The following is an 11,281-nucleotide window of genomic DNA, read 5'->3' as shown; positions in this document are numbered from 1 at the left end:
TCGGTGACGGGTAACGAACCTAAGGAGACGCATTTCTGAAAATTGCGCTAACATTCCTCGGATATATTGTCTGCATTTCTGGGTGGCTCTACCAACTTTGGATGTGAGCGCATTTACGAATTTGTCCACTGAAAAAAGTCAGGTTTACTTTAACACGGATACCTACATGCGCCAAAAAAGGAACCAGTCGGTGAAATGCGAAACGATTTTGATGGACAGCTGCGGAGATATGGTAGATCCAACTATGTTTCAATAAAACTGCATACGCAAACAGAGCATATCGAAGGTGAAACTGCAAAAATGCGCACCTCAGTCGCGGTGTTTCGAAATTTCTACACGACTGTTTTATTTTTTGAGGGAGACTGAAGCAACTGCTCGACTTGTAGTTTTCTTAGAATATTCTCTACAAAGAGTTTAAAAAATGACGTTCAGTGGTTTTCCATGTAGAAAAGAATTATGACAGGAAGTCTTCAACGCCGCAAACCGAGATACGCATCTCTGCAGTTTCATCATCGATATTCTGTCCTAGCTTTTTTTCAAGAGAGCCTTTAACCATGATCTAAAAATGAAGTTTGCTGTAATTTAGTCATTTTGAAGCTGGTTTTTGGGCAACTCCACGCACAAGTCCATTCACACCCTGGTAAACATTGGCAGTAGAATCTGTGTTCCAAAATACCATAGACCTAAAGCCGGCTGTAAGATTTTCAATAGCTTCTGTAGCCGGCTGTAAAATTTCTTTTAGCCTTTTATAGCCGATGGCGATTAAGCAACAGCCAGACGATAAAGTTTATGCTAAACGTTACAAAATACGGATACTAGGACTTAGTTAGTTTTTGGACTACCGTTCTCTTTTCGTCCCGTAGTATATCTTGATTTATTTTGCGAGGAAAGCTCCGTACTTTTGAAGGATGCCTGTCATTCTTAATAAGTTGGAGCGCCTTCAATTTCTCATGATACTGTGCAATACCTCTGGGGTGAAATAATTGCTTAAGACGCCGTGGCACGCTGCGGCGCGGCAGGCGGGCAGAGAGTGCGAAACGCGCATTGGCGCCTACAAACCTAACAGGGATACTTCACGCATTGCGCAATGCGTGAAGTATCCCTGTTAGGTTTGTAGGCGCCAGTGCGTCGCCGCTCCGCTTTGTGTTAGGCTCCAATATTTAATCTCGCGGAGTCAGCGTTTTTCAACTCATGATTTTGAAATGTTTGCACACTCTGTATGGATTATTCTCATTTTAATTGATGAAAAAAAATATGTTTTAAAGGAAAATATAATGTGTGTTTTGCAAATATTAAGGTAGTTCCGTATCAAACTTAATGATTTCCAAAGCACACGAATTTCTACACAATTTCTTATTATAGCCAATGGCGATGAAGTATAAAACCCGGCGATAGGAACTATAGCCCAACTGTATACTTTTTTATAGCTTCGTATAGCCCGGCTATATGATTTGCTCCGCTTTCTACAGCCAGCTATATGATTTTCAATAGCCTTCTTTAGTCGGCTATAAGAACTCCCATGGTATTTTGAAACGCAGCTCCTATCGCCAATTTTTACCAGGGGCAAATTGAAAACTGCGCATTTAACACCGAGACGGGGGCAGATAAAGTGTTCTTCCTTTGGCATTTTTGCAGGTATTTTCGTTTAGCGAAATTGGTGTTAAGCGGGAAGTGTATCCAACAAAACGGATCTATCTACGTCAGAAAGACTAGGGGTTTTTGGAATATTTCTTCGATTCTTCCACTTATGCACGTATATGCACTTCTATCTAACATATACGTAAACAGTACACAACCTTTACACGTAGGTCTTTTCTTAAATTTCACCATGCAAGTGAGCTTCAGGTATTTTGTTTCATTCATTTTTAAATCGGCGCCCAAATCAGCTAGGCATCTGGTTAAAGCAATCATTTCATTCTCCTTGATGTAAAAGTAGCTGATGTTGAAACGAGGGAGCAGAGAAAAAAATCTGGATCTCGGGCAAACGCAAAGATCGGGAGGAAGCAAGTTGTGTGCAGATGCTGAAAGCATTGCGAACCGCATATGTGTTTGCTCAATCGGTGGAGTAGAGAGGAAGTCCAGCAGCAGCTGATCCCAAGAAATTCCCACACTATATCCTCTGCGTTCACCCGTCATCTTTATCCCTGTCATAACATGCGCAGGAAGGCTGCAACTCGCAAGAAGGGAGGGGATGGTCAAGACTGACCCCTTTCACCGGCCTTAAACGCCTTAAACCAAACGCCTGCTCGGCGAAAAGCCAAAGTCGGAATATGCAGGCGTTGCTGGCGAATGCTGGCATTGATATTTGGTGATCAAACGCGTGTAATACACCAATTCTGCCGTGATAGTGAAGAGTGCAGTAAGTGTCATCCTTCAAAATTCATCTAATCTCTTTTAGATGAAATCACTGAAATAGCTAAAACTGCAAAATTCATCTTAATTGTATGTAGACAACACATATGAGAAAGCCGCAAGTGTGCAAAATATGATGTAGTTGCAGACAAAACAGCAGTAAATCACATTATTGTTCCAGCGAGCCCATGAAATCAGTGCTTTCAAGTATAGTGCCGAAGTGCCGCCCTCTTCTGCCAATTTCTAACCTGAAAATGTGTTTGCTGTGTATCCATATCGCAACCGCACGAAGACATGCCGAAGATAGCACTCACAGCTGTCATGCCTAACATTAGTCCAACATGAATATGAATAATATCCTTATTATGTAACTGAAATAAAATCGGTCGATTTTTAATCATCCAAACGATTTCTAAGAGTCTTTTGGATATGATTAGTGGCAATTTGACAAAGAAAAGTGGCTATTTTCAATAAAATTTTCGGCTCGAACGCTTCTGAGCCCGTTTCCTCGAAAGTTCATTTTTGCACTTACTGCTCTCTTCGATATCACAGCAGAATTGGGCTCGCACCTTTAGAAACTCGTCTTTTCGATTTTTTGGAGGACCATAGGTACTAGAAAAAATTACACACATGCGAGTCGACGGTGAAACTACAAAAACGCGTAGGTCGTAGGTACCTCGATTAGTAACGCTGCAGACTCCCTGACATAATTTATTTTTTAAATCGAAATGTGCTCAACAAAGTTTATTGTAAACTTCCCTGGTTTTTTTCTCTATGTGTGAAGAATAGTCTGTGAAAATCTCAAGCAATAGTTTTTGGTCGCTCTCCTTAGATAAAATGTCATGTTGGCGGAGATTGTGATACATCACAAATGAGGTATGCATTTTTGCAGTTTGGAGTTAGACTTCAATGTTTTTTGTAAAAAATGTTAATTAAGGATGTAAAGAGAGGCAATTTGTTATTATGAGGTATTTTTGGTAAAAACAAAAACAAAAACAAAAAATGCATTTAAGCATTTCTACTTGGATCCATTTTATGACTTTTTTACGAGCTTTTTTTACAATATGTTTTAGTAAATTTTAATTTCTGTATTACCAGGGAATCACCTTTCAGTAGTTCATTATTTAAGGAGAGGGCTTCCTCTCCTCCTGGGAAAAATTCCAAACCACACCCGTCCATCCCGGCGCGTCAAGTCGCTTTCGATTCTCATGAAAATCAAAAATTACTCTATCGAAGAAGATGACTGCGTGAGATAAAGATGCCATACTTTCACGGGCGTTATATTTCCAAAACAGCCAAAACGCATAGATCATCCCCTCCGTCAATAACGATCCGATGACTCGCACAACGGGGTAAACAACCCTTGATTTTTGCACGGCCGGCGTTCCGATCACGTGGAAAGAGTTCTCAGGGCCGGGAACCGAAATCGAAATCAGAATCAGTTAATCAGGTGATCGACGATCAGGTGAGCCCGGGGCAAGAGACAGGATTGGGAATTTGGGAACGGGAGCTGGATGCTTTCCCATGCCCGGGAACATCTGCGCGGCTCCAGGGGCACCGAACGGGAACCACCCGGCCTCGAAACCGCGTATCTCCCGCAGGAAAGGATCTACGAATGCGCGGTTTTTGGGTGCACGGCTGAGAAACCGCAACTCGAGAGTGGTGACCTTGAGGCGGGGGATGCTCCGGGTCGAGATCGAGACTCGAGAGGAGACAATATTGTGAGGGTGGTTTTGGTTTGGCCGGCAGGAAAAGGGTGTGTGTGCCCCCGGCCCCGTCTCGTCCTATTCAATCAAGGCCGGTTTGCGGATTTCCAATCGGATCCGTGATCGGATCCATCAGGCGTTCCCACCCTTTCTCCTCGGCCGGGCCCATTTCGCACCGATTGCTTTAAGTGACGGGTGTCTTGCAAGATTGACGAGTTTATACGCTTAGGAGATGATATTATGGTCGTATTTTGAACGGATTTTGCCAGAACTGGCCTAACTGCATTTCGTTAACTGATTCCCACTGAGAATTTCAGATTTCCACTTCAGATTTCCAGAAAAAAATCATAAAAAATACTGCGAAATCAGCACTAAAAGCACTTTCAAAAGAGGCATTTAAAAATGTGTGTGTAATTTCTTCGATTGAATCGTCCACCATGCAAATCACAATACTGCGAATCGATAAGACTTTAAAGTGGCATTAATTCGTTGAAATTCCATTCGATTCTTTTTTACTGATTCACTGATATCGTTATAGGCTGATTCTGGTTAATCCATTCTGGTCATTTCAAGTTTTGATCAGAGTGAAGGAGAGTATGGGTATAATAATTGCGCTAGGGGTACGCTGCCTTACCGCTTCGACGGTCCAACCCTCCGAGGCGCTTCGCGCTTGAGGTGTTGTGCGTTACGCGGCAAAATTTAGAAAATCGATCAGAAAAAATGAAAATGAAAATGAATTTGTGATCATCTACTGAGGACCCTTCGCGGAGACAAACTTGTCAAAGTATTGTCAACCTTGCTTTTCTGGATTATTTATTAATTGCAAGAAGTATTTTGTGCGATTTTTAACGCTTCCCACCCCCCCCCCTCCCAACAACCCCAATCTTTCGGATTTTACTAGAATTTTTTTAAATATACTGTGTGCGTCTTGAAACTCACTTTTTTGCTGGCGAATCCATGCGTGATATGTAGCTCTGTGTATTGATCGTTCCGGATACAGCCAGAACACAGGATCATCTGAGGACAAAAATAACGATGATTGATAAAATTCTGAGGAAAAATGCGAATCTCCGTTTCAAAATCTTCGATTATGTTTTTTCCCCCAAACTGAACAACCTTAAAAAAATCCGAAAAGTTTTTTAAAGAATATTTTTGAAATAGTGAAGAAAATTCACAGTAACTTTTTACAGAGATTGAACCTATAGGTTGGTTTTCTTTTGACAAATAAAATCTGAGCGGAGATTTGTAACCTTAAAATCGGATTGAAGCCTTTTTTGACTTTAGCTATTAATATAATCGAAATCGAGGCGTTGGGTGCACTTCTCGGTTGCAGTGTTCCAGAATTTCCACTGCAGAGTTATACATATATTTGAGGGGAAACCAGTGAGTGAACTTTCTGAAAATTTTCGTCATGTAATCATTAAATCATGAAAATATCCAGTAAAAGCTTCAGCGCATTACTAACATTTTGCGTTGATTATAATGCATGAAACGTTGGCGGAGATTCTGAGACACTATAACCGAGAGGAACCACTGTCGTGCTAAGGAAGAACGCCGTATGAACATTCGAGAGTTGCCTTATTTCCCCGAATAAAACATGTATTTTTGGAAAAAATTATGCGTATATTGCCTCAAAATTTTTTGATATTGTAGATTAAATTGGGAGAAAAATGTGAATGGAAGAAAAATATTCAGAATTTTCCCAGTAAAATCGTTGGTTATTAAAGGAAATATGGCAACGTCTGAAGGTTTATTACGACGTTTTTCCTCAGTACAGAAGTAAAATTCACACAGCTCTTCAATATGTCTCGAGTGCCTATGTCTACGAAGTTGTAAAATTTGAACAGCAAAGCTCCAACAGTTTCTACAGCTGAAAGTTTCACTTTTTTCCTGGGAATTATTTATTATTGGGGGGGGGGGGGGCGGAAGAGGGCCCATGATAGCCTGAAGTTTGAAGTACCTGAGGGCAACTGTTGCAGCGGTAAACTCTGCCAATGATCGGGGAGGCGGCGCATGCGCAACACACGAGCTCAGGATGCTCCCCGATTGGCGACTCGGCAACATTTCGTCGTTGCCTGACGCGGAATAGTTTCAGTCTTTTCGCCTCTCGCTGAAACTCTCCGTTGCGACCGAAGTGACCTCTGAAACATTTAAATTCATCCAAATGAGCGCAAGAACAGAGTTGCCATATTGTGTAATTACAAGTAGAAATTTTACATGTGTTTAATTTCACAAGTGTTGGGGGAAATGACGATTTTTCAGCACTATCTGGCAACTACGGCAAGAAAAAAATAAAAGAGGAAAAGAGGAAGAAGAAGCTATTTTGAAAATGGGTCACTAAACCTCGTGTTTTTTATTTAATATTCCGAAAGTACCAGGTGAGTAGATTGCGTGGTGATTTATTGCGTAACTTTGGAGTCAAAATTCCGCTTAAAAACAAAAAAAAAATCCGGTAGTTCAGCTGTATTTTTACCATTTTTACCAGTGACATGAACTTTTTTCATACTCTTTTGCTAGTTCTACGGTAGTGCAAAATTGAAAATGTGAGGCAAATAAGTAGATAAAAGTTACTTCATCCTGCTCTGTAGAATCATAAATCTGTTGTTTCTAATCGGCATTGAAATCTGAGGGGGTTTTTGCTTCGATTTTCAGCCCGGAAAACGGAAATACATATTTTTGACACTCAACTAACGGTCTATCACTTATCTTACCTGCACATGGGACATGTGAGAATGTGGTCCTCAAGTTTTGTATTCTCCTCCAATTCGACGGCATCGAGTTGGTGCTTCACCACCACAGCCATACACCTCACATGGACACCATTGCCGCATCCATGTTTACAGTGGACAACTGAGAGGAATACAAAGCAAATAGATAATATTAAAATTTATTGGAAGCAAGTCCATATTGCTATGGTCTTCTTTACTGATTAACTTGACACAAGGCCGATAAACGCTTGCCGTTTTACGATTCAAAATGCAAAAGACTTGTCAGAAAATGGGAGGAGACTGTGATATGAGATGAAATTTAATGCCAACATTAATTTTTTTAACGCGTAATTTTGGCGCAATCTCAGACTATGTGCTACAAGAAAAATCTTAATTTTCTTTGAAGAATGCTTCTTTGCGTGGTCATGCATTGCACTCTCGATCTCGAGAATAAAGGTTTGTATCATCTTATTTTGAAGGCGTTTTAAAGTGATTCGCTGCTCGTGGTTTAGTTCCGTCTACTTATGATTTGCTATAAAAAAATTACCACTGACTGGAGCTCTTCAAACATTTTAATTGAAGAAATTTCGTTTGTACTGGGTTTGTAGACTCAAAGATTCCCGTTATGTCATATCAAATTGAAAACGAGTATTTTTCCCGTCTTATTTTCCCCCAGCAGATTTCGGGGCGTCCAGGACTTACCAGGTGAGTTGCGAACTGAAAATGTTTCCAAGCATATCGGACAAACGTCATCAGCTGTGATTAAACGCTTTGGCACCGTTGAAAGTTCGTATTCTTGACTTTTCAATTTCAAAGGGTCTTGTTTGTGCGTTGAAGGTGTCGCGTAAAGTTGAGTTTTGCCGCTCAGGAAATGATTCAGCTCGCCTGAAGTCATTCCCAACTGGAAAAAACAAAGCAACACGCCAAAAAAATCAGCAATTAATGAAGCAAACAGATCGGCGTTATTATTATACAGGGTGCAATTCAAATTTCCGGAGTCCCCCTGCTAACTTATGAACGGTTACACTTGGATATGTAATCGTGAATTCGTAAAAATTTAAACATTTCGTTAGGCAAGTTACGAAATTTTAGAATTTCTAACAGGTGGATTTAGCGAATTTTTTAAAAAGTAATCTGCGTCATTTTAAACCCATATTAAGGAAAACTGTGCGCTCAAGATAACCAGTAAGATAATTGATTCCGCAAAAAATTACAATTTTTTCATTTAGAAAATTTTCGGGGGTGGTCGTCAGAAAGTGACATCTTTAATCACCCACTGATTAGAAATGCAGATCATATTTGATTGCAAATTCGCCTACTATCACATAACCAGAACCGAAGCTGAAAGAGGTGACCAGAGCAAAAGATATGGCGGTAGCTGGAAAAATGACCGAGGGAAAAGCAAAACTACGAAGCGTCGTCGAAGGAGAGCGAGGATAATGAGGAAAAGGGGAGGGGGTGCTCACAAACCTGATAAGAGAGGGAATCTTCCGGTTTAAGTCGGAGCTTCCGCAGGAGGACCCAGCAAATGTGCATGCAGAGCTCTTGCATTTTTGTGTGCTCTTTGCAGGTGCAGCTGTGCGGGTTTCCCAGCCTCACCTACATCAAAACAAGAGCATGAGAGAGACGCCCTACTGGACAAAAACCGCATATGTTCAACAGAAATCTTTCTCGGACACGCTGTTCTTGACGAACATGGTAGAAGATGTTGCCTTCTTGCAGTGCTCCCATCTCCCGGAACTATTACCGAATTTCGGAATTTTTAAGGTTTTCCTGAATTTCCCCCGGAACTTTTGAAGTCCCCGAAATGTTCCGGTTCTTTTGCATTTTCCGGAATTTTCTCGGAACTTTTTGAAAAAATCCAAAAAGAATCTCGGAACTTTTGACGGTCATAGAGTGGGAGAAATTGGAAAAAAAAAATTTCCGACTCCCGGAACTTTTGAAGAACATGGACTGGGAGCACTGCATCCTTGCCTTCAGCTTGCCTCAAATTAGGTACCTTTTTATACAAATACTTTCTCACACTTGTTCATTGATAGTTCCTCGTAGAGTCCACGACAAATAAGTCTACGCACTTTCAAATTGCGAAGTGGATCGTCTGACGTAAGTTTAGTATTGAAAGTAAATGCGAGAATCATGATGGCGGATCTTCTTTCGCAATCTAAAAGTGGGTGAACTTATTTGGTGTGGACTCTGACATGACTCTGACATAGGTACTGTATTATGTGAAATTGAGTAAAAAACACTGGTTTTGCCCAATAGTAGATCCCAGATAAAGCTCTCAAATTTGAGGTTGTCCCCGTGATGTCTACCTACAATAAAATACTGTCTGTAGTTGGCTGTAGACCTCTATGAAGGGGTATATAAGTCATTAAACCTGCAAAAATAAAATGTGAGGTTGTAAAAAAGAATTTAAGCGACGGACTTCTCGCCGTTTTCCATACAAAAGAATTACATTGCAGCGCTGCAAAAATACATTGCCAACTTATAATGGTAGATAGATCGATTTTTTTGAGCGGAATCTGATGTAAATAAGAACGAAATGAATCCTCTATGTATGTTATGTTATATTTACATGCATGCGTATTTTTTCATAAAACTATTGTGATATTCTCAGATACGGGTGCACTTGAGGGTTATTCATGAGAAATTGAAAACCAAGTACTTTTGCATCACAGTTTAAGTGAGTGTTTGCAAACGGTGAAACTAAGAACCGCACTTCTTATTCGTAACTTGCAGACTTCCTCTCATATATTTCGTTTTTGGTTAGGAATTTTATTCACCTTTATTTCTTGAAATTTTTTGTGATTATTCTGCTGAACATGCAAAATGCGCAATTTTGTCGACTCGATTTTCATCACAAAAAAGAGATTGGTCATAAGCACCGTAATCGAGATACGTGGTTTTGTAATTTCGCAATCGATAAGTGCATTTTTCTCGATGAGTTTTCTCGGTCGATTTTCCTTACGACACAGAATAACGAGTGTGAGCAGGTCTTTAATAGGACGTGACCAGCAGCGGAAAGCAATGTATTAAGTGCATTTCATTGTTCGTTACTTTCTTACATATTTCTCCTGTGAAAACGTATTGGATGTGTTGCACGAATAATTATGATCTTACGAATGACAAAAGGATCAAAGATATGTACAGTGGCGTGGCCAGAAATGTTTATGGGGAGGAGGCGGTATGTATACACGGTCAAAAAACAATGTGGGAAATTTGAACCCTTGAACCCCCTCTCCGTCAAAATTTTACGCAGAAAACATTGAACATTTTAAAATATTTCCAAAATTAACCAATGAGAAAGAGATCATCATTTATACGCGACACATTAAAATCAATGAAAAAACGAAGATGAAGAGAGGAAAATGAAGTATGGGATGGAGTGGCTAATATATAGATATTATATTACAGGACAAATCAGGTGAAAAATTATAAGGGGTTTGTAATATCCCTCTTATCCATTCATTCATCTGGGTCAATTCTTGGGCCCTCTCGCATCCTCAAGAGAAGTGGAGTGATGAGAAATTTCCTTGATTTTCCTCTAAAGCTCAGCCACTGTATTCATGCATGTGCCGGGGCATAACTAAGTCCCTGGATAAGGGAAAAATGAATAAATATGTGTGATTGGACGATACAATAAAAAATCAAACGAGAATGTTAGTACCTCAAATGGTTTTTGCCTGCCTTGCTGTATTGTGAATGCGGCCGGTCCATTTTGTCTGAGCAAGAAGATATAATGGTCCTGATAGGTTTTCAACTGAAGTTCTCGCACCGGAATAGGACACTGTGATCTCCAGCCACCAACTCGGGACATATTTCATTTGTCTGGGCCGGAAATTCCTACAAAATTGTTGAGTATCACCATTTCGTAGTAGTTATGAAGAAAAAAATAAAATAAAATAAAATAAAATGAAATGAAAACGTGCGTTAATTTGAATGATTATTCATAAGTGACGATGATCATTTTGGGTTTGCCCCTTCTTTAAGGTGATTCGACGGTTGCCATTTTTTGTGTCAGAGCGACGTGCGATACATCGCATCAACTCGTTCCATAGTCTCAGCTACTTGTCATTTTTTTCAAATTTTGAGATCGCACTTCTGTTGTCATGAGACTAAAGAATACATGGACCAACTTTGCAGTTCACGTATAAAGGCAGGAATTTTTCAGAGGAAAAATATCGCATTCGAGTGCAGTTTCGATATCAGTATCGAATGCGATATTTTTCCTCTAAAAAAACCCTGCTTTTATTACGTTGAGTTTCTTCGTCAAAGGTACATGAATTCTTTAGTCTCATGACAACAGAAGTACGTTCTGAAAATACGAAAAAAATGACAAGTAGCTGAAATTATGGAACAAATATATGCGATATATCGCACGTCGCTCTGACACAAAAAATGGCAACCGTCGAAAACAACTTAAGGTCAAAAGATTCATAAAAGTTGAAATTGAGCTGACGAGTTTTATTTATCTGGAGATGAGAGGAAACCTGAAATGATCATTATTACTTAGGA

General features: G+C 40.0%; 1 protein-coding gene across 1 annotated transcript; it reads right to left on the bottom strand.

The window, feature by feature from the left end:
* Positions 1-4,955: 4,955 nt before the first annotated feature.
* Positions 4,956-10,605, bottom strand: LOC109043053 (E3 ubiquitin-protein ligase Zswim2-like). Its single transcript, XM_019060084.2, has 6 exons — positions 10,434-10,605; positions 8,237-8,365; positions 7,469-7,667; positions 6,770-6,908; positions 6,019-6,199; positions 4,956-5,075 (listed from the first exon to the last, which is right to left on the bottom strand). Exons 1-6 carry the CDS (start codon positions 10,581-10,583, stop codon positions 4,956-4,958), a joined length of 918 nt encoding a protein of 305 aa, XP_018915629.2. The 5' UTR covers positions 10,584-10,605.
* Between the last annotated feature and the right edge of the window lie 676 nt (positions 10,606-11,281).

The sequence above is a fragment of the Bemisia tabaci genome, chromosome 1 (assembly GCF_918797505.1).
Source record: "Bemisia tabaci chromosome 1, PGI_BMITA_v3".
Taxonomy (NCBI): Eukaryota; Metazoa; Arthropoda; class Insecta; order Hemiptera; family Aleyrodidae; genus Bemisia; species Bemisia tabaci.
Note: the sequence above shows the minus strand (reverse complement) of the source record. Positions and strands in the feature narration are given on the sequence as shown.

Coding starts and splice junctions, on each gene's coding strand:
- LOC109043053 (XM_019060084.2), bottom strand. CDS start 10,583: ATGTCCCGAGTTGGTGGCTGGAGATCACAGTGTCCTATTCCGGTGCGA. Junction 6,909..7,468: donor TTCAGTTCGCAACTCACCTG/GTAAGTCCTGGA, acceptor TATTCCTCTCAG/TTGTCCACTGTAAACATGGA. Junction 6,200..6,769: donor CTCACATGTCCCATGTGCAG/GTAAGATAAGTG, acceptor TAAATGTTTCAG/AGGTCACTTCGGTCGCAACG.